General features: G+C 41.0%; 1 protein-coding gene across 1 annotated transcript in view; it reads right to left on the reverse strand.

Moving 5' to 3' along the window:
* Positions 1-24,185, reverse strand: part of LOC129241666 (uncharacterized) — a 296,838-nt gene that overhangs the window by 45,532 nt on the left and 227,121 nt on the right. The window contains exon 26 of the mRNA XM_054878126.1: positions 11,243-11,417. Coding sequence (XP_054734101.1) covers positions 11,243-11,417 — 175 coding nt within the window. The remainder of the gene's footprint in view (positions 1-11,242; positions 11,418-24,185) is intronic.

Genomic DNA, 24,185 nt, shown 5'->3' on the forward strand with positions numbered 1-24,185 from the left:
ATGAAATTGCCGATGAGCTTGCCAGGAAGGAGTCGACAAAGGCGGTTTCAGCTGTCCCCTTCCCAGACATCGGTGTCCACTTGACCGTTGTTAAAGGGAAACTACACAATTTCTTTCTAACAAAAAGCGAAAGACAGATGGAGGTCTGTTTCATCGTGTGCTATTTCGAAAATACTATGGCCTCAATACGATAGAAACAGAACGCTTAAGGTAATGGGAATTCCCGTCATTCAATTTCCAAACCCATTGCGGTATTCACTGGTCACTGGGTGATCGGTACTCATGCGGAGAAGCTTGGAATTCCGTACAACCCCTATTGCAGAAGCTGTGGGGATCCTGCAGAGAAAGAGACTGTTGAACACTTTCTCTGCAAATGTTCGGTAGATGGCGGCTAGGCGCTTGAGATTCCTTAGCGTGCCCTTTGGGGATTGCTAAAAGAAATTCTCCAGCCTAGATCCCTTTTCTCTGCTCCATTACATAAACAGCACTATATGGCTGTAGACGGGTTTTCTCTACCTTAAATCTTTTCACAGGTAGTGGTTCACATTATAGTAACGGCATGTAAGTGCTACTTGAAGTGTACCTGGGGTACTCTTGCCATCTTACCTACCTACCTCCGTACCTATGAGTTCTAAGTACTTGATATTCCCTCTCAAAGTAATCTCCACACCCTTAGAAACTAACGGGGCGATTATAGGAAGCCCATGTTTCTTTGTAAAGAGAATTATTTCAGGTCTTGCGGGGTTTCTACCGAGTCCCCTACTCTCAGTTCAGCTTGTAAGTATGGCCAGGTTAGACCGCAGAATACCCATAAGGGTGGATGGAGGACTTACTGCCTGAACTGGAAGTGTAAAATCGGCGTTGCTAAAATACAGCTAACGGTATATTTCCATATATTAGAAATAAACAAACCACAAGCCATCAAACAATTTGTGGGGTGACTCACACCCGAGTGTGTCTACCGACGGTTAAATGAAATCGTTCTACACTCACAACAAACGTTTGCAAGTTTGCGTAAATTAAGGGCTTGCCAACCTGTACATCTTTTTTCAATTTAAATGAATAAGAACACAAAAGGCTCACTTTGTGTTTGTTCCAAGTTAATAGCTTAAAATTGGGGAATTTTTCCAACAACCTCAAATTAGAAAATACAAATTCCATGTAGATTAAACAAACCGGAAAATTTCTTAATATTTTACAGATTAAAACAAAAAGTGGTGCAATGCATTGTTGACATACAGCTGGGAACACACACACACACACACACATACAGAGATGTAAATAATAAAATTTCCATAAACTTTTACAACCACTTTTTGTTGGTTGCAAGTACTTGTACGACTATTTACTCAATGCTTGAGTGTTTACAACTAATTGCTGCAATTTATGCTGTTCATGTACGCAGCCACGCAGAATGGATGTTGTTTTGCTTATTGCGCTTTGCGTTTTCGTTTTTCGTTTTAATTGTCGCCCAACAAGCCGGCCATAATCCACACAATTAAACCAACGTCCATTAGGTATTTTCATGGTCCCAAAGTGTTATTTAACTATTTGCTAAACTAACAAAGCACACACACACACACATGCATATATACATAGCTATGCACGCTGGGACATGTGAGCGCAAATAAACAACTACAAACAACAACTAACTGGCCAGTTAGTTCACTTTAGCTTTAGCCGCCTACTCAGCCATGCGACGCACACATTAACACGCCTGTTCGGCAAAAGGTGTAAGGGTCGGGGCTATTTGGACAAGTGTGCGTGGTGGTCGGCAATGTCATGGCACAATTCAAGCGTAAACGCAACGCATTGATTCCGGTCAACAAGGGTCAACCAAGCGCCCAATGATCGGCCAGCCAGCCAGTCAACCAGCATCAAACGGCAAGCGCGCTGTGTTTTGGCCTCCTTTTTTTGATTTCTCATACGCAGCTATAAAAATAAATGCGACTACAAATACATACATACATACATATATATATAGTTACGTATGTATGAGTGCACACATATGTACATAGACTTGCATATGTACGGATGGCTGTACGCGTCTTTTTGTTGTTAGTTTTGAAAATTGCCAATCAAAAAACCAATTAACAAGCAGCAGCACTGGGCCACTGACCACCAACGACGGCCACAGCGGTCATTCATACGTCGCTGCGCCGCAGAAGGCTTCTCGTCAAGCAGCGATGTCCTGCGGCAAATCAACAAAGCACTAAACTGACGATATCGAGAGTCAGACAGCTATGGGTGACGGAGACAAACAAAAGGATAACAGATGAACGAATAATGCTTGCTGATGTTGGATGGCAGCAGGGGAGAAGAAGGTGTGACGATGGCGATGGCGATGGCGTTGGCTGTGACAGCAGCAAGGAAGGAGTGTCACAACACAAAGGCAAGAAAATAGAAAAGTAAGTGGCGCAGAGTGCCAAAGGAGTAAGATTGAAAAAATGGCAGCACAAATGGCAATACATATGTATGTACATATGTAAGTGTGTGTACATTATATATGCATGTGTGTATCTGTGTGTTTCTATATGTCAGTATGCGCACAGTGGCAAGCAGAAAAGTGAACGCTTGGCATAAATGGCGAATGTTGTTAGAAACAAGAAACAGCGAAAGTAGCATTCCCACGCGCACTCCACACACAAGCGCACATAGATGTATGTATATGTACGAGTATATGCATCTAATAGCGGGCAAAGAATGGCTGCACTAACAACTACGGACATGCATGTCCAACACTATCGAACACATAAACTCGATTTCTAACAGCTCGACGGGCGGGGTAGCGTTTCTGTGACAGCAGTCCTGATAATAAACGCTCAGTCAACGGCGAGCTTTCAAGTTGCCATACACCCACACATACTTACGTATGCACATGCAAACATTTTCGTGTGCATTTGTTTTTTGTTGGTTTTGCTGCTGTTTTTTTTGTTTTTTTTTTTTGGGCGTCGCTGATGGTCAATGCAGCGTAGTGATTTAACTACTGCTGATGTTACATGAAAAAGGACTCACTTAAGCGGCCAAGTGTGTTCATCTCCCATTATTGCTGCGTGTGCGTGTGTGTCGCGATTATTGCTGGTTAAAGGTAAATGTTTAAAGTGCTGCGCTATGTTTATTTTTGCATGGAATGAAGTCTATGAAGTCATAACACAAATTCAGCTGGAAAAGTTGTTTGACTTTTATTTAGAATATTTGGTTAGGATTTCGATGTGGCTTATTTGAAAGTCTCTCGATAAGCAAAATTATGCTAATAAACAAATTTAAGAAATCACCAATGCAAATGGGGATTACATAGCAAGCTGTGGAAAAAAAGTTATTTGTCTACTTGGACTTTGTGTGAGAACAATAATTTTTATAAATCGACTTATTTAACAAACAAAAACAAAAAAAACAAAAAAAAAAAAAAAACAAAAAAAAATTAAAAACAGAAACTGAACTCTGAAAATTCAGAAAGAGAAAGTGAAAGTTCATTATATGACATATTTATAATATGTATGTCCATGTTTGAAAAAAAAAACATTACTTGCCTGTTATGTTAATTAGGTGTAATAGCTTGAAATGTAAATTAATGTTTAATGTTTCAATAAAAAAAATTATATGACAACTCTACGTATTTTACTTATGATGCCAGCTCACTATGAAATAATACCAGAGAATGTTAATGAATTTCACGAACACTGTCTGTTAATATAACTAAATTTACCTTTACAGAGATTATCAGAGCCCCTTTTAACAGTTTACATATAAACGTGAAGTCTTAATTATAGTTCACTTGTAACTACAGTAAAAACGCGAATTTTAATGCTCTAATTATTGTAGTATCAGCGAATGTTAATGAAATGAATCTTAATCTGAATGCAACTTCATGTTTTGTCAATTTTAATTATTTCAATATTAATGTAAATAAAATTTCATTAACATTCTCTGGTTATATCTAATCTCGTCAGTTCCATACAGAACGGTAAACCAGAGCATATTAATGTTACTGGAGAAACTTAACATCGTTGGCATTATAGAGACGATTATGTTAACAGTGAGATCTGCATTACAAATGTAAGCATTTTATTGCAAGATGATTTCAGGCGCAGCCAAAGCCAAATTCGATCACAAGCGGAAACATTAACTACATTTTATACCACAAACTTTTCGTACAGAAATTTGTTTTTTTGTTTCTTTTTTTTAGTATGGAAGCATGAAGGGTCTTTAAAGAGCGATGTCTAGATAGCAGTAGTGAACATTTCCTAGGCGGTACCACCTTTTTTATGGCATCTTTGACGTTTTGTCAAGCGGACACTCATTAAAATTATTGAAACTTATTATCAAATCGGTCGATCTTTAAAAACAACACATCTCGTTATTCGTGATTTTTTTTTGGTGGAAATAAGTTTCGAATGCTTAAAGGTTGGGGAGAAAATTTCCAGAAATTGGTTCTGTCGAGTATAGAAAAAGGACTGGCCGACCAAAAACTGGACATTCTGTTGAGAATAATCTGTTGCAGCGTAAAGTGTTGCTGAATAACCTTCAACGTTCTCAATAATTTGGTATTCATGAATCCAATGTTTGGCGAATTTTAGCTGTAGACGTGCGGTGGAATTGGTAGGCATTTAAATGATGTAATTTTTCACATATAATTACTAAGAGCAGTAATTTCAAGAAAAAATTGCAGTTCTAAAGTGGCCAGCGCAAAGCTTCGATATCAACTCCATTTTTGGAACGATATTAAGGTTAAGGTTGAGCAAAAAAAATTTTAAAATTTCAATGAAGACACACTAAAGCAAGAAGTACAGGAAGCAGGGAACTCTACTCCTTTCGAGAGATGTTAAAAGTTAATGAAAAGTTTATCTCGCAGGTGTGAAACAGTTTCGAAAGATAATTATCATGTATGCATTATGTATGCATTATAATGCATACTCAACAAAACAATAATCAGGTAAGAAATTAATAAACAAATTTAGCCAATTTTAAATTAATAATTTCTGTTTCTCTTGCAGAATGATAAAAGTGCGCTATTTCAGTGTCCAGTTCAAACCGTGATAAATTCCGATTTGATGAGCTTCTTATAGTCGTAGGTTAGGTTAGGTTAGTCTGGTTGGCAATAAGCCACGCATAGACCTTTTGGTCCCTAGCGATACCAGAAGGAGACCGACCTCTATGAATACCTAAAGTAGACATCATGTAGGATGTCAGCGCTTTTGGCGAATCTAAGTAGGGCTGGGAGCTCCGCTTTTGAGACGTCGTAGATATCGAAACAAATTTTTTTCTTTTTCGATAATACTAGAATAGATTAGATGGATTGGCCACATCATAAGAATGCCAAACGAAAGTATTCAAAAAAGGGTGTTTACTTTGCACCCAATCGGAGGAAGAAAGAGAGGCCGACCAAGAAAGAGATGGCTTGCTGATGCCCAAGCAGACTTAAAAGCGATGAAAGTTGGTTTGGAGAAATGAGACAAGAGAGACACTGATCTGGAGGAGGATTGTTGATGAAGCTATGGCCCACCACAGACTGTGAAGCTAAGAGAGAGAGAGAAATATATTTGTGCAAAAATAATTGTTTCACTAGATCAACTATCTAGTAAAAGTAATCATCATTATATGTTATTGTGGAGAAGTGCGCTATTTCTCTGCCCATAGCTGTATGCATACTGGACTACCTTCTACAAAAATATAAACAAATTTAAAAAACTCTAAGTAAAAATATTTTTTTTATTGAATCTGGTGCTTTGGAGCTTGACATACATAAGAGAAACCAATGACAGTTCAGGATGAATGTCCATATTGCTTATATAGTCAATTAATACGTCGTAATACGGAACACTTCACTGATGACGGTGACCGCCTCACCAACGTCGTTTTCAAAAAAGTACGGACCAATGACGCCGCCGGCCCAAAATCCACACCAAACGGTAACTTTTTGAAGATGCATTATCACCTGGTGAACTTCGTGTGGATTGGTGTCGTCCCATATACGGCAATTTTGTTTGTTAACATAGCCATTCATTAAAAATTCCCCTCGTCACTAAAGATGATTTTTCGCCCAAAACTGGGGTTCTCTTCCAAACGATTCGAAGCCCAGTCAGCGAACAAACGGGGTTGTCTATGGTCATCAACTTTGAGCTCCTGGGTCAGTTGGATCTTGTATGGGTGTAGGCCCAAGTCCCGACGCAAAATTTGCCAAGTTGAAGTCTGCGAAAGGCCAAGTTCTTGTGCACGGCGAGGAATAGACTGCCTCGGGTTCTGCTGTACACTTTCACGGACCGCGGCAATGTTCTCGGCTGATCTTGCGTTCCTTGAACGTACGGGTGTTGGCTGATTGTTTACTGACCCGGTCGTCTCAAATTTGGCCACCAAACGTTGAAGAGTCGACTTTGAAGGGCCACCACGTCTACCGAAAAATGGGCGCAATGCGCGCAACGTTTGCGTTAATGAACACACATTTTGATAATAAAGTTTTATCATTTGAACGAGCTGTTCAATCGTGTAACTTGCCATGATGATTTGGCATAAACAACTGAATAATAAACAAAAGATTTGACAGATGTCACCAAAACAAAATGGCTGCCACAGGGCGCCAAAATCCACCCGCGCCAATTGAAAAACCTTTTATAAGCTGTCCCAAAGGTATCCCTAACATAGTCACGAGTATACCTTATGATCAAAAAGTATCGGGAAGGTGATGTTGACTGTTTTCTTCGATTGCCAAGGCGTAGTGCACCATGAGTACCTTCCATCGGGCCAGACAGTCAATGAGAAGAATATTATTTATCTATTTTGAAGCGTTTGAGAGATGCTGTACCTCGCAAGCGACTGGAAATTTGGGCAAAGAATTCTTGGATTTTGCATGGTGATAACGCGCCATTGCACCAAGCTCTAATTGTGCTGGATAATTTGACCACACACCAAGTAAATACCATCGTCAAAGCACCGCATTCACCTGATACGGTCCCGTGCGATTTATTTTTGTTTTCCAAGTTGAAGTCACCTCTTTGTGGAAGGAGATTTCAATCGATGGAGGAAATCAAAGAGAATGCGACGAAGGAGCTGAAACCCATCCCTTTGTCGGCCTACCAGGGGTGCATGGAGTCATATAATATTTTGAAGGAGATAAAATAAATTCGCGTGAAATTTACTCTGTTTTGTTTTATTTAAACATTCGCGGTACTTTCTGATAGGGTATAGGCAGACGCAAATCGATTTGACTGTGAAGCCTTGAAAATAGACGAATCTACTTTTCGGTTGTCATTGTGTATAAAATCTTTTAAATTCCAATATAAAAAACACTGAACTATTGAGTTGAATTAAACTTCAAGCAAACCGGCACAATTTAAAGCAGGGTCGTTTATATGTACGATTATATCAACAGCATAGCGCCAACTATGCCTGCAATGAGCCAATGGTGAAATGCATTCTATTCTGCCACAACTATGGTAATCACAACTTTAGTCTAAGTAAGTCTAAGTTTATATAATTTTCAGCAACAAGAATCGCAAAGCAAACTAAAACTAAAACCAAATATTCAAAAATGTTTTTAATATATTATAATCTGAAAGATTTGTAGACTGATTTCTCTAGACTAAAATAAAACAAAACAAGAAAATTATTTGAGTTGTCAAAGCTAAACATAACCCTTAAATCTAAAATCCACCCTGTATTAGCTATCACTACAAATGCACGACTATTAATCACTGGTTTTATCTCGTAAATAGATTTTGTTACAACAAAAATATGAATTCCATTCTCTGATTTATTGTCTTTTATTGGATTATTTCAAGGAAAATTGAACAAACCCGCACATGTGAAATTTCATAAATTGATGTGTATATTTTTTGTATGTATGTGTGTGTGATTTCTTTTCATTTTTGTTTTATTTTAAATGCACATTCTTTAATTGCAATTGCTTTTTCAATTTAATACCTTTATTGCTTTCCTTCACTTAATAGTTAGCAGCAGATCCTTGCTATTTCGCTTGTGGTAATTATAAAGCATAGCAGGAATTTAAAAGTTTGTGGTTGAAATTGGATTTCCTTCCACAAACACAATCAAACAAATGATTGGGTAGCATAGACGAGTTCACAGCAGAGTGAAATGTATGAATGTCGAAATGTGCTATGTGTGTATGCATGTATGAGCGCACTTTGATATTTACATTTACTAATATGAATGAATTCGGAAGTGCAGTTGAGAATATCTCTCTCTGGTCTCTGCATATGCAAGAGTAGGTCGGTATGTTAGTCACTGCCGTGTGTATGGTGACTGCGATTTGTAATCCCTAAGCATTTACAAGTACAGATATACATATTCATAAAATTTAATTGCTATGATTATACATGCATATGTGCGTCATACACATCAATGAGTGTACATGCATACTCGTATATTGAATTGAGCATTAGCTGGTACATGTAATTGCACAACAAAGTAGTAAAATCTTATTTGGGCCGCATACGTCTAGTACCACACTAGTTGCAAAGTGAACTAGTCCGAAAGTAACTAGTATGAAGGTAACTAGTCCGAAAGTAAGCAGTCTAAATGAGACAAAAAGGTGTTATAAGTGTTTTTATTCTTTTTCCTTCCATCACCTTGCATTACTTCAGTTAATTACATTTTTATATGCAATGCATAAGTCAACTAACAATTTAGAGCAATGACTGATAGCTGCTTAACGTGAAGAATACAGTATCTCTCGCCATTGTAGATAACTTGCCTTTGGATAAACGGCAATTTTCGACCGAACCGGAAGGGGTTCTTCAAGAGATGCTGAAAGCTGTATAGTATTTCCTTCTTTCTTCCAAAAAAAAATTCAAAAAGTAGTTTCACCATACGAAAAAGAATTGATTTCAAATGATTTTAATCACATTTCGTGTGTTGAAATTTCCGTCCTCAGCTTTGTTATAGGAACGACGTTCTAAGTAATTACAGAGTCTTAGCACCGATTGGCAGTCTGACATGGACACACTAACCGCCTTGGTAGGGCTCAAGGCCCATCTGAACATCTGCTGCCCTATGGGTCCGGGCACTCGGTTGCAATGCAACGCCGCTTCAATCACCAAAAAGGATTCAACCGCGTTTTAGGTATTAACCACAGATTCCACAAAACTCCAGGATGGGACGTCCTAAGAACAGCTCAGCGCGAACTGTGAATGCTCCTGCTCGACAAAGTGTCAAGATTAAGTCTTCGATCTGACCTTGTAGCCCATGAGATTACCAGTTGAGCTTCCATACTGCTTACGGACTGGTAACCTTAGGTTTCAATCGCCTTTTACGGCAGGCATACCTTACCTCGGGCAAATTCTAATCCTGGGGGATTTTTAGAGGGACAGCATCCAGTGTGTTTTTACGTGAGTACCTGCCGACAAATGCGCTGATCAGCGCCCCAAAACGCGAAAAGCATTTACGGTACCAATTGCCAGTATGGAATGGACGCTAGCCACCTTGGTGGGATCCGACGCCTACCTCAACCTCTGTCGTACTATGGGTCCGACACCCGGTTACAATGCAACTCCACATCGAGCTAAAAAGACTCTGCTGTGGATACTCTCCGCGATACTCTCCGAGGGGCCGTCCCTGCGAACATGTCGGAGCAAACTCCGAGGACTCCTGTTCCCAGTGGCACCAGATTGAAGTCTCCGGTCAGACTTCGTTGCCAAGACTACTACCAGTTGAGCTTCAATACAACTCCGGACTGGTGGCCATATGTTGAAAGAACAGTAAGGATTGAGTGTTTTATCTCTATACATCCTCAACACCCATCTCAGATGAAAAACTCGAAATGGAAAGGTTATAAATTAAGTGCTGGACATCACACAGAAATGTAGTGACAACAAAGGGTTCCCATAAATCTGAAATAGATAATCCTAGTGCCATTTACCAGGAGAAGGAACCTTTCCGTGATAGAACCAACTCTAGGGAGTATAAGGATCAGGTTTTCTCAGCAAGCAATATACCTTGGTGTGGTGCTTCACAAAACCCTCACTTAGAAATCTCCCTTAGATGCTGCTTTTACCAAGGCGACGACGCCTTTTCGGACTACCCACATCATTTTGGTAAAACATGGTCATTTACTGAGAACAAAATGAAGTAAATTGCTTTAATTGATGTGCAATGGCTTAACTACGGCAATAGAACCTACGCCACGGATGGATTCAGTCGAGTGCACTTTACTCGCAAATCTGGTACACAGGAGGGTTCGAAATTTGCGGATGGTAGGACTGGTGCGGGTGTATTTGAGTTTTGAATTTTAAAAGAGCGATACCTACGGGCGTTTATCCCATAGTCTTTCAAGCGGAGATCCATGGCATAGAAATTTGCTGTAGAGAATGTTTTCAGGAAGAGACTTCGAGGCTCAACTGGATATTTCCAGATAGACAGACAGCTGAATTTCTCACAAAATAACATCTAAACTCGTAAAGAGATGCCCCCCTGTCCTCCACCGAGAAGTAAGGAACACCGTCTTACTGAACGGGGTAACAGGACATGAATATTATGCCGGCAGTGAGCAGGCGGACTGTTTAGCAAAATAAGGCGCTATATCGAAATTGCATGCACCAGAACCCTTTTTCGGGTTTACTAAAGCCCACATAAAGGAAATCATAAACGAGTGGGAAGACAAAGAGTTCAAAAGCCACTGGATGGAAAGTCCAGAACAGAGGCTGGCCAAACAGTTTGTCCACTCTTTTAGACGAACATCTAATAGTCTCTTACAACTAGATAGAGAGGACTTGCCAACTCTCGCTGGATATTGAACGGGACATTGAAATTTCCGCTATCATTTCAAAAGACTAGGGTGAGCAGAAACAAGCGTCTTTCTTTCGCGCGCTCCACGATGAAAGGCCAAAGCCAATCTTCTGCGAATGTTTTGCACTCGCCCGTCGAAGACTCCCACGCCTAACTGGTGAGACGCTAAATCCATTGATGATATGGGTCAAAAAGTGAAAGGAAGGGCAATTATGGATTTACGGTCAAAATAGACTACATCGGAGGTGGCCATATACCAAAGTCCAATGAAAATTATAACAACAATAATAATTAATTTTAATTGGTCCAATGGAACACTAATTACGAACGGCCGATAAAGTCAAAATATCAGTACGATATGTTTCGATAGCAGTGAACAAGGAGAGAAAAAAAACGATATGTTCACAAGAAGACTAGTTCGTAACCAATCATTCCCCATATATGGCCAGACAATAATAAGTAATTATACGAGTATGCATCTGTTTATATGTTGGTAGGTACTTACATGCAATACACACAAATAGACATCCTCATTACTGGTCTTCCTCAGGAAATTACCTGCCGCTATTACTGTATTCGACAGCAAATGACATTGTGGCACAAATTTCGATGTCCATTCAATGAGGCAATAATTGAGCGTCCAAACCAATTTTGTGTGAGTGTCACTGTTTTGCATGGTGCTGTAAAGGAAGAAGGTAGAAATATGTGTTAGAATTTTTATTCGCATCTATAAAATTTGTATGTAGGTTTAGGGAGAGTATCATGGGAAATACATATTAAAATTAACAGGCTCAATGAGATGGAAATTCAGCACTTTTGGGACATTTTTAATTGAGGCTACAAAAACAATTATAGTTTAGAAAGATATGCTTCTCACAACAACTATAGACTATTTAGAATTAAGCACCGATGGCGCATACGATGGAATGATGAACTGGACGAACCACGGCTAGGCCACGTTATGAGAATTAATAGTTCAAGATCCCATGAAAATACAGGAGAATGCATACAAAAATAAAGCAAAAGGAAGACCAAAATCGAGTTGGACAGATGAAAAGAAAAAAAGACCTGGATCAACTTAATCTAAAGAACTGAAAGGAGGCGGGAACGGATAGAGCAGCATGGAGTTGGACTGTTCAGCAGGCCGAAACTGACTTTGCTCTCATTGATATTTTTGTTTATGTCAATTAGTTGGCTCCAGGAGTAGATGAATTACATCCAAAAATTGTTAAGCATAGGCGCCAAATATCCCTGAGCGAAATAATTCTCAAATGTAAAAAAGATTGGCAGGATGAGCGTAAGCCAGAACAGTTGGAATAATCTGACAGTCGGAAACAAATGCAAGTATGAGAACTATAGACCGATAGCTTAGTTAGGTTTGGCAGCCGCATCGCACATAAAAACCCCGATGCCACTTAGACCACGAAATAATTCTCAAATGTAAAAAAGATTGGCAGGATGAGCGTAAGCCAGAACAGTTGGAATAATCTGACAGTCGGAAACAAATGCAAGTATGAAAACTATAGACCGATAGCTTAGTTAGGTTTGGCAGCCGCATCGCACATAAAAACCCCGATGCCACTTAGACCACGAAATGGGTCCGTTGAGAGCCGCAGGGGCAGGGCTACATTTCCCTTTCCATATTGAACCATCTCGAGCTATGGTCAAAGCGGAAAAGGTGGTTGACACCTAAAGTGTATAGATTATCTATATTCTTTAAGAAGTAGGATCTTAAATACCGGGTCCGATGACAGCAGTATAAAGCCATAAGTTTAGGTTTAATTCCCCAGGTCGTACCTAAAGCTCTCTTGCAGGCATAAAAAAACTAGGTTCGCTTTCCTAACTCTTTCTAAGATGTTTGATTTCGAAGGCCGATAACACTCCTTAATATTTGCTATAAAATATTCTGTAACATTGAGCGGCAGGTTTCATATCAGGAAGGTCCACTGTAAACCAAATTATTCAAAGACAAATCTTTGAAACACCCCATGAAAACAATGTAACCACATTTCATTAGTTTATTGACTTCAAAGCTGGACACGATAGTATTATACGAACCCATCTCGTCGTTGCCAAACTAATATGATTTTTAAAATAAAAAAATGCGAGTATTTTTCTCGAGTTTGAACATTTCTACGGGGTTCTTCTTCGTCTTCCTAGCATCACAGTCGTTGGTGAACCATTGCTGCATTCACAACCTTGCGCCTCCTGTCTCTATCTAAGGCTATTTCCTTCCACCGCCGCACGTTCAGCTTTGCAAGGTTATCTTCAACACCTTCGAGCCATCTCTTTCTCGGGCGTCCTATTCTTCGGCCTCCAACAGGGCGCAATCTAAACACGTGTCCCAGTCATCTTATCCTCCGAGATTTTATAAATCTTATCACGGTTTGTTCTACGGGGTTATTGCTTATATTTTAAACTTCTTTGTCGTCTATTTTTGTGAAAATGTATTGGAATTTATTGCTTAAAAGATAATATCGTCAGATGCTAATATTTCGATCCTTTACCGATAAAGCAGTAATTTTCAGAAAAACACGAGTACGGCTGTATTTGATGCAGGACATACATACATACAAGTTTACCAACATTTAGCATGAGCGATGAGCACTTAACACAGAATGTTTTCATCGAAAACTTCACCTACTGCAATTGCGATTGCTCAGCACAAAGAGAATCGATAAAAGGAGGAATAAAATAAAGTTTAACAGGAAAAGTTGACACGTGCATACAATCAAACATACATACACAGTTGTGGCATACACAAAATAACTGGACATGCACCAAATACGTGCACATCTTTACACGAATGCTTATTTATTTTGCATCTGTTTGCTGTTCTGACACACTGATTCGAATTTAAAGCACAAATTTTTACAGTTTAAAAAAGAGAAAATATATTTGAAATTAGAAAATCCGACTCTCAACACTTTTTGCGCTTGTAGAAGTCATCGATATTGTGGTTGCAGCAAAAAGTCCTTGAAAAGCTTCAATAAACCACAACACCAAGTATTCAAGTGCTGCACTGACACCCAACTCTACATACCGGGTGACTCAAATACAAGTATATTTTTTAAAATTAAATGAATTGAAGTAAACTCAGTTACTTTGGCATACCAAAAAGGCCTATTGGAGATAACAAGCAATCAAATTATGCAACCAGATTTCATTCAAGTGACTTCCGCCACTTTCTCCGTCATGCATTCGATCAACACAATACACCAAAAACATGCCAAAATTTCTGGATTTCTGTCACGGCTGATTCACCTGATCTTAAGGATCGCTTACATACCAGGTGAAGTCCAACATAAACAAGACTGGCGTCATAAAACTGTTTCTGATGGCGCCATTTTTTTAATGAGCTAGTGCATTTAATGAGCCAGTGAAAGCTTGGTGACATTCGGTTCAGTGGAAGCGAAGTTATTGGGTCTAAAGTGTCGGTATGTTTGTGTCATCGGTACAAAAATGAGTTTCGAACAAAGAGCTAATAGCTAATTGTTTTAAAATCGGAACATTGTAACCGAAATATTTGAATTGATAAAATAAGTTTATGGCGGTGATTGTCTATCTCGTGCCGAACCATTCATGGGTTTACACGTTTCAGAGATGGTTGTGAGGACATAAATGACAATGAACATACGGGCTGCCCAAAATTGAAGAATCAACGAAAACTCAATTAAAATTGCTCGTAGATTTATCACAACTGAACAAAAATCAGCATTGGAATTCATGTAATCGGAATTGAATATCTCCAAAACATCGATTTATCGCATTTTACCTGAACATTTGGGCCTGAGCTCGTTCTATTCCCCACAAGTTAACTGAAGACCAAAAATTGATCAGAATTCAACATTCGAAAGAACTCATTAAAGAGGCCAGAAAAGACGAGAACTTCCTTTACAACATTGTAACTGGTGATGACACGTGGTGTCTCTAGCATGAACTAAGCGTCAAAGTGCCGAATGGAAGACCCCAGGCGAACCACCACCCAAAAAAAAGCGTTTGGAGAAATTAAAAATCAAGTCGATTCTCATTTGATTTTACGATTCCAAGGGAATTGTCCACAAGGAGTTCGCGGTGTCGGTTTTGGCCGAATCTAAAACATTGCGCCATCTAGCTCGGTCACCGTGACATCTAGCTGGTGACACCGTGCGCTGCCAGGTTATGCCTCACTTGGTCTCCACCACGCAAATTAGGTTTTCCTCTTCCCCGTCGTATATCAGTTCCCTCTCGAAGAACTGCCGTGCCGCAGCACTTTCGTTCATCCTCGAGACAAGGACAATTCAGCTCAGCCGGTGTATTTTAATACGTTTCCCTATGTCCACATCTCGGCATGGCTCAAACAGCTCGCTGTTCCATCGGATACGGAACTCATTCTCGCCTACGTGAAAATAACCAAAGGATTTTCGGAGAATTTTCCTCTTAAATGCACTCAGTGCGCCCTCACCAGTTATCGTCATCGCCCAAGGTTCTGCGCCGTGTACAGGGTTACAATTTTCGTTTTTTTCGAGAGATATCTACTTCTAAATTGCCTCCTGAGTCCACAGTAACACCTTTTGGCAAGAGTTATCCTTCCCTATCCTGACGTTTAACCTCTGGCCATTTACACTGGTACTCAGATCAACAAAGTTCTTCACCACTTCGAATTCGCGGTTGCCAACAATGACGAGTTGCCCAAGACGAGAGGACTCGTTGTATGGTACTTTGTTTTACCACTTTTTCTGCTTTCTTCTCCAGACTGGAGTACGCTGAACAAACCGCCCGGTTGTTCAGGCTGACAATATCGTGCCAAAGCGGTTCAACTTAGCAGCACGAAAATTATTTTTCAGTAGGAATCACACGAAAGGGGATCGCCTTGTCTGAAGCTTAGCTTCTTATTGAATGGCTCGGAGAGGTCCTTTTCGATCTTGACGGAGCTTACCGTAACGCTCAACGTCATTTTACACAGCCGTATAGGCAGTTCCTGTTTGTGCTATCGAAAGCAGCTTTGAAGTGGACAAGAAGGTGGGGTCTTGAGCTTTTCAAAACAAAGCGTGAAGATCTGGTCAATAGTAGACTTGCCAGGTAGTAGACTTCAGCCGCATTGATACGGTTCAATCAGTTCTTTGTCAATGAGCTTCAGTCTCTCACATAATACGCTCGATAAGACCTTGTACACGATGATAATAAAACTAGTCCCACAGTAATTGGCGCAGTTTGAAGGATCATCCTTCTTGAGGATTGGGCAAAGCAAGCTCAGGTTCCAGTCGTTCGGCATGCTTTCATCCGACCATATTTTACAGAGCAGCTGGTGCATGCGGTGTGCTAGCTCTTCGCTTCCAGCTTTGAATAGCTCGGTCAGTAGTCAGTCGGTTCTTGCGCATTTGTTGTTTTTTAGCCGCAATATGGCTTTTCGAACCTATTCAAAGTCGGGTGGTGTTACGACCATTCCGTTGCCCAGGACTGAAGTATCGATCTCACCTTCGTCGCCCGCACTGCTCCTGTGATCGTTTACGTTGTGCGAATTGACTCGTTTACATATTATATGCATGGCATTAACAGAGGAGTCTAAGGGGGTCAACCAACGAAGCTCTGAAAATGTATATCGCGAAGATCGGTGGTAACACAATTACTGTATTTAGTGCGCTAAAGCTCACTCGTTTTAAGAACCAGCATTAACACCGATAACCTAGAAGTCTAACGTAGAATCTCTCTTGCCAACAGGTGCTACTTTGGACTAAGTAGACTATTCAGTACTAATTTTAGCTTCTCATGGCTCTGTAGAACTCACCGCTGAATTAAAAGATGTTCGCAGCGAATCAAACCGTCACTTCGAAAGTCCCAACAAGCAGTCAATATCTATGGAAGCATTGGGTTCTCATTATTCATATCAAACGTTTTCGATCTCTAGTTCTACACATTTTGTTTATTTACAGGAGATGAAATTCTGTCTCTTTCGAAAAGAGTATTTCTCAGTAGCTCTGTTGTGCTGTCCAAATTGGAAAAATATAATTAATTAATGTTGCAGCTAGTCAGCGAATTGTAATTTGTAAGCGAGTAATTTGAGATATTTGTGGAGTTATTGAAAACGGTGCTCCTTAAATGAGCTCCACACTATCACTACATTTTCGGCACATTACAATGAGGCAAGCCAAACATTCTCTGCTTGCACAAATTTGCGTACAGGAGACTTAGGTTAGGTTAGGTTGAAGCGGTTGTCCTGTGGGACGAACTCAGGCTCATATATCCCAACGTGATGCCGCATGAGGAGCTTTCCCTATTTCTCCTAAAACCAGTGTGCGCTTTTCAAAAATTTTAGAATACCTCCTATTTCTGCAGAACTGAGATCTTCCAATTTATTAAAAAAATGTCTGCCTAAAATAGTAAATCACCGTCTGGATAGAGCAGGAAAATGGCACAGAAGGTGCAAGATTGTCTCTTCCTCATCAAGACAACTTCTACATGTGCTTGCGCGCCCATCCTTTGGGTGTGCCTACCTATTAGACAATGTCCCGTTATGACTAAAATCAGTGAGCCAAGACTGTGCTTATTTTGGCTAAGCCAAGATCCTGTACGTTTAGCATTGAGAGTTGGCCACAGTTGACGGGCGATTTTGCAGGTGGCTTCATTACGCCATCTTTCGTTTGGTTTCCTTACGATTTCTTCAAAGATGAGTAGCTTACATGTTTGTAAGGGTATTCCTATGTCATTGCCTATGTACTCATCGGTCAATTTGGTGCCGAGCCTCGCTAGTTCATCGGCTCTGCCGTTACGCTCAAAGTCGCGATGGCCCATATTACTGGCCCCATTGACTCAGCCATCTCGTTAAGAGATGTGCGGTATTTCATGGCTACCTTGGAGGTTGTCGACTGTGTTGTGAGGGATTTCATCGCCGCCTGGCTGTCAGTGAAAATGTAGATGTGATTTCCAGATATCGATTCACGCATCACACTGTACCAGTATCGCGGCTTTCATTATTGCCATCAGTTCAGCCTGAAAGACACTACAGTAGTCGGGGAGCCGAAAACTGAAGGAGATCCACAGATGCTCGGAGTATACACCTCTGCCCACCCTGCCCTCGAGCTTTGAGCCATCTGAGTATACATGGATAGACTCGCACTGTCTTACATCGTCCCGTTCCGACTCTTCCCTTGAGGGTAGGAGGGTCGTGAACGTTGTAATGGCGAGTGTAGGTGGGAGTGCATAGTCCACCAATCCCGGAGGCCCCGAAGTGCCAGCCAGGATTTTGCCGTGGCCGTAGCTCTTACTTACTCTTTGACCACTTATTTAGAGTGTTCGCCTTTTTGCCGCACTACGCGCGATATATTTGGCCTGCAGATCTACCGGCAGGAAGTTTAATGTCGCATATAATGCTTTCGATGGTGTGGTTGACATCGCGCCAGGAGACAGGAAACGTAGCACAGTGTTGCAATTGCGTTCGTAACATTAATTTACTCATTTTCGCATATTTTTGGAATTTTCCAATAATTACTCACAGTTAAGAGACTTAAAAGTAAAGGATTTAAAATCAATAATATCTTTTCATAAACCTAAATAAAAAAAATGTTAAACGATTGCACGCCACTGTAATTCAAAAACATTATTTTACTTGAACCACCCGGTACATATAAACAAATACACTCACTCCCTAGTGCTTGCTAATGGAATAGTTGCTTTTTCGCTCTCTTTGTTTTTGTCATCTTCAAACTTTTGCATTTGCTATTGATTCCACAGTTGCTGCTGTTGTGACCACAAGGCAGCTGTGAGACTCAACGGAGCAAAAAAAATTAAAAAAATCCGGTCAGACGATAACAAGACAAGTCACATAGGCGATCGATAAAACTTTATGATTGAGAAAACAATAACTAACCACAACAAAACAATAGCAATAGCAGACGTGCTTGAGCAGGTATATTGATTGCAGTGGTCAGGCGCCTGTGCGTATGCAATGCTATGGACATATATTTTGAAGTATTTTTTATTAATTGATGGTACTTGACATTGTGGTGGGTGAGTATGTACACAGTGCGGATGTCAATTTAAGTCAGACAGATTTCGGGACTATTTACCAGAAATATAAGCTCGCTTCCCCGGTGATTTCGCCCCGGTGAGTCGCATAGAACATGTTGAATGGTTTCTTGTGCCTCTTTACAGAGTCTTTAAGAATCATTTTCTGCCACACCAATTTTTTCATGTGATAATTACGTTTACAGTGTCCTATTCGTAGTTCAGTTTAAAGTTTTATGCCCTTTCTGCTCACGTTAAGGATTGCTTCTGCCTTTATGCCTTCTGGATCTATGAGTCTTTTCGATTGCCGCATGTCCGTTTGGGCTCTCCAGTACTCGATTATGCCTCTTTGTTCGCGCTCACGTAAAAGGGCACTTTTGAAGCTGTTGAAAACTGCAGAAAGGTTTAGGACCAATGAAGGGAGTATTTGCACACTTGTTCGCTAAAGTGGCCCCCATTTCATTCCCTTCGTGCTCCTCATGTCTCTGTACCCATATCCGAGTAACGAAGTTTGTTGATGCTAGAGTTTCGAGAATTTTAAAACATTCCCAGACCAACCTTGATTGATATTTCATTATTTTTCCACGCTGAGCGATCACTGATGACCACCTTGAAATTCTTGGAGAATTTTAGTTTTCTTTCCCTATTGGCATAGACCGTCAAGCACGAAGAGTTCAAGACTGAACCCGGAATTTTTACATGTCCTGTAAGATTGGCTTCTTTAAGATGAAATAGATTAGGCCACAGGGTAGAGTGGTATGAGTCCAGTGACCATTCCTAAAGCCGTTGTGAGGCAAGTACCCACTGATCCCGTTACGCTCAGAGAGGGTATTCTGTTTACCTTGGTAAGTGTCATCTGAGTCTTAATTCGGTCTACTTTTAGCCACCATACCAAAGAGTTGCACTATTATTGTCTTTTAAGACCATGTCATCATCTTTGGCCGCAGACCCTATATTTTACCGTAAGTCCTTTGGCACGTTCATGTTGCTCTCAAAGCTTTAGTTGTTATGTAGGATAAGTGATTTTTCCAGGTCAAGATTTTATCAAGGATTTTTCTTGTTTTTTTTTTTTTCCTTGTCCACTCCTCTCGGGAGCACAGGGCCTCGACAAGACTCTTCCATCGTAACCGGTTCTGTGCTATTGCTTTTGCACCGTGCCATGAGATGTCGGCATCTGCTAGTTCGCGCAACATCTACCTTCTCCAAGTGTTTTTGATCGACCGCGACCTCTGCTCCCTTACGGATTCTAGTCCAGTTCCATTCTCGTGATGCTATCTGGTGGTTTACTCAACGTTTGACCTATCCATCGCCACTTTATGGTGTTTGATTTGCCTAAGGATGGGTTCCTCGTTCGGTAATCTCCACAGTGTGTCGTTACTGATGGTGTTTGCCCAGAATATTCTACAGATGAGGCCGAGGCATTTGATGACGAGGATTGTAACCTCTGTGTGATGGTATTGGCATTGTATCCAATTATGACAAAATTCAGCTGTGTTTTTGGTCGACCGCGACCTCTGCTCCCTTGCGGGTTCCAGTCAAATGCCATCCTCGTGATGCTAGCTGGTGGTTTTCTCAGTGTCACGAGGATGGCACTTAGCAAGATTACCTCTAGTTTCATATGCCCGGATAGAATTAAGTTTGCGTGCTAAGCCTAGCTTCCTTCTTCGAGTGAAGGGTGTCGTCACACATGTTTTGTTCGGATTTACCGAGAGTCCTTTCTCTTGACACCAGTCTTGCGTAATTTCAAGAGCTAGTTGCATGCGAGCGACTACACCTCATTGGCGGCTTGCTCTGATTGACATAATCTTTTCGGCCGAGTTTCAAAGATTGTTGCCCTATTCTTCAGCTTGTTGAGAGCCCACGTTCTGATTAGTCTATCTACCACTATGGGCAAAAAGTAAGGTGAATTTGGTTGTAAAATGAAAAATCTTTATTTATTCTTGTAAATCAATTTCATCCCCTTCAAAATAATCCCCTCTCGATGAAATACATTTATGCCAACGATTTTTCCAATTCCCAAAACATGCCAAATAGTCCATTTCCGGTACAGCCATCAGCACCTTCTTCGATTCAGCTTTTATCTCCTCAATCGACTCGAAACGCGTTCCCCGGAGTAGTCTCTTGAGTTTAGGGAATAGCCAGAAGTCACACGGACCAAATCAGGCGAATACGGTGGTTGCGGAAGGATATGCGTGGAATTTTTGGCGAAATGGTCACGAAGAACGAGTGCAGTGTGAGACGGTGCATTATCGTGATGCAAAAACCAAGAGTTGTTGGCCCATAATTCTGACCTTTTTAGACGAATTGCTTCACGTAAACGACGCATAACGCTCAAATACGCGTAATATTCCTTACTAACAGTTTGGCCAGGTGAAAGGAATTCATAGTGCACCACACCACGGAAATCTAAACAAACTGTCATCATGACCTTTATTTTTGAACGACTTTGACGTGCTCTTTTCGGTCTGGCCTCGCCTTTAGCACGATATTCGCTTGGTTGGTCGGTTGTTTCAGGGTCGTAAGCATAAATCCAAGTCTCATCTCCCGTAATATGCATTTGAGCTTGTCCTGATAGTCTGAAAGCATTGCTCCACACACATCAACGCGACGACTTTTTTCCAAGAAATTGAGAGTTTTCGGTACCAAACAAGATTTGACTTTTCGTAGGCCCAAATGGTCTTTCAAAATGGTTTTCACAGATCCTTCTGATATTCCGATCATATCAGGTCTTTAACAGGCAACCGACGATTTTTGAGCACTAACTCCTTCACTTTATTGACGTGTTGGTCATCTGTTGACGTCGATGGTCGTCCGGAGCGCTCCAAGTCATCAACACGTTCTCGACCCTCTTTGAAGTCTTTGTACTAATTATAAACATTTTTCTGCGACATGGTCGAATCACCAAATGCCTTCTGCATGCTAAACGTTTCCGCAACCGAAATTTCATTCCGCAAACAAAATTTGATGACACTTCTCTGCTCAATCAAATCAGACATTGTAAAAATCGAAAAATGCACTCTTGGTCGTGTGGTAAACACAAGCATAAATATATTACTGATAATGACATTCACATGAAAGTTGGCCCAGATGTTATTAACAGTGCTGCTAACTCATGAAAAAAATAACTAGAGCGAAATTTTAATCCCGCGAAGTTTGACAAATAAATTCACCTTACTTTTTGCCCACAGTAGTATTTCCTTCCTCAGATTAACAGCCTCTATAGAGCGGAAAGAAGCATTATCAAAAGTCCCCGTAATGCCAACTGATGTACAGAAGGCAATTTTTGTACCAGCCAACAAACTTTTTTCGATATATCTGAAGTGACTTCATCAGATTTCTAAACGCACAAGTTCTATTGGTTTTTTATTTTGAAATTTCATTTTAAGTTAGAAAAAACTAAAATTTAACCCCTTGCCTTATGAATCGAGCGACGATTGCGTGTGCCACTTCTCGTGCGTTTGTCGTGCATAAAAACAATCTCTTATCTGATACGAGGTTCTCATTTTTGGCTAGAACAAGGCATCACGTACGTGCCTTTCACTTTTGCCCAGAAAAACTCATTGCGTCTCCGATATGAGGTTCCCATTTTATGCACAGAAATAGGATCACGTCTTCCATACGCTGCTTTAAGGCAAAGGATTAAAACCTACTTATATTTATTTATGGTATAAGAGGAGGCTTCTGGTGCAATATTGATAAAATATTTTCCAAGTTAAGTTGTTGCAAAATAATGCATATCTAAATTTCGATACTAATTTCGAAAATCCCTCGCATTTATGCATGAATTTAGTTACGATTTGTTAATTTAAATGTGCATTCATTTGAACTCTTTTGTGGATTAAGAGGAATAGGATTCAGTTTATCACAATTCAAAGCAATTAAATGTGAAATCACCGGTCGCCTTCGTGTAGCTCATCTAACGGTAGGCCCAGCAAACTTGTTGTTTCGACAGGTTGGGTTTAGAGGGAGAGGGGTGTTAGATGAGTAGGTTTGTTGGGGCATGTGAAAAGGTGGTTAGTGTCGAGCGGGTTGTCTTCAGATGCTGGACATATGTTTAGTATGTCGGGGTCGATTCTGGAGCTTAACCTGCTACAGTATCCAGGACGTAATTGTGCCAAGGTTACGCGGAATTCTCGAGGAAGTTGGAGCTCTTCGTCTGCAATGGGTGGTGATTAGACTCTGATGATGGCACTCGAGGGTCGGGTGCTTACGAAGGTGGTAAGAGTTCAGAATCGGCTGGTTAATTGCCTTAAATGTCGCCAGCAGCATTTCTTTGCCTTTGCACCAAGTGCTGCCGGCAAGCGATTTTGGACTTTAGTGGTTATAGCGGTTGTATGCGCTGAGAAGGAAAACAAACTGTCGAAGGTTACTCCCAATATTTTGGGGTTATTAACAGTCGGTATTGGTGTGTCGCCAAAAATTAAGAAATATTTTTTCCTAATAGTGGTCCCCCCTCGGCTGGCAATGGCATACCTTCGACTGTATTTCTGCCATGGAAAAGCTGCTCATAAAAATATCTGCCGTTCGGAATCGGCTTGAAACTGAAGGTCCCTCCATTTCTGGAACAACATCAAGACGCACACCACAAATAGGACGAGGAGCTCGGCCAAACACCCGAAACGGGTGTACGCGCCATTACCTTAAGATGCAGTTTGACCTCCTTTGTCCACGTCCACGGTGACCCTGGACTTCGTGGGGGGGGAAGTTGTAGGTTCCTCGCAGTGAAGAAGCGAGAAAGGCAGGCGAGGTAGTCGTTTACTTTGGCGCAGCCGGTTTTACGATAACGGAATGACTCGGGGTCTTCCCGACCAAGGACTTCCGCCCCAGTAAAGTAGCCCCGATGTACCGTCAATCACACGTCTTCATCTTTATTGGTAAACACCTCGGCCGGCTCATTTTCACAAGCCCCTCTTAAGGTCAGATTTATACCAATAGGAAATTAGCAAATGCTTGAAAATGTAATAATCGCGCATGCAATCATAATCATCATCTCTTAGTGTAACAGCCCGGGGTAGGCTTTAGCTGCCGTTCTCCATTCAACACGATACAGCGCTAGAGATTTCCAGCTTTTCCAGCCTAATTTTTTCAGGTCCTCGGTGAGGTTATGCAGTCAAATTACTTTTGGTCTACCAAGTGGTCTTGGTTCGCCTGCGCTCCTGGCTTTAGACAGCAGGTTGAGAGAGACTGCAGATGGGTAAAACTGATGCTACCTGTCAAGTCCGACCGGCTGTCGCAGATTCTCCCGATATTAAGCAGAAGGGACTATAAGCAGCTGGTTGGACTGATGACGAGCCATTATCTATGAGCGAATCACATGGAAAAGGTAGGCATCTCTGCCAAGCATGTGGAGAAGGAGAGGAGAGAACGTCTGCCCGGCGTTCGATTGGATCAGATTTAAGGTCTTTGGCATTGATGTGTTAAGAAGCGACCAACTTGGCCCCTTGGCACCACAAGATCCACTTGGA

The sequence above is a fragment of the Anastrepha obliqua genome, chromosome 1 (assembly GCF_027943255.1).
Source record: "Anastrepha obliqua isolate idAnaObli1 chromosome 1, idAnaObli1_1.0, whole genome shotgun sequence".
In the NCBI taxonomy this organism is placed as follows: domain Eukaryota; kingdom Metazoa; phylum Arthropoda; class Insecta; order Diptera; family Tephritidae; genus Anastrepha; species Anastrepha obliqua.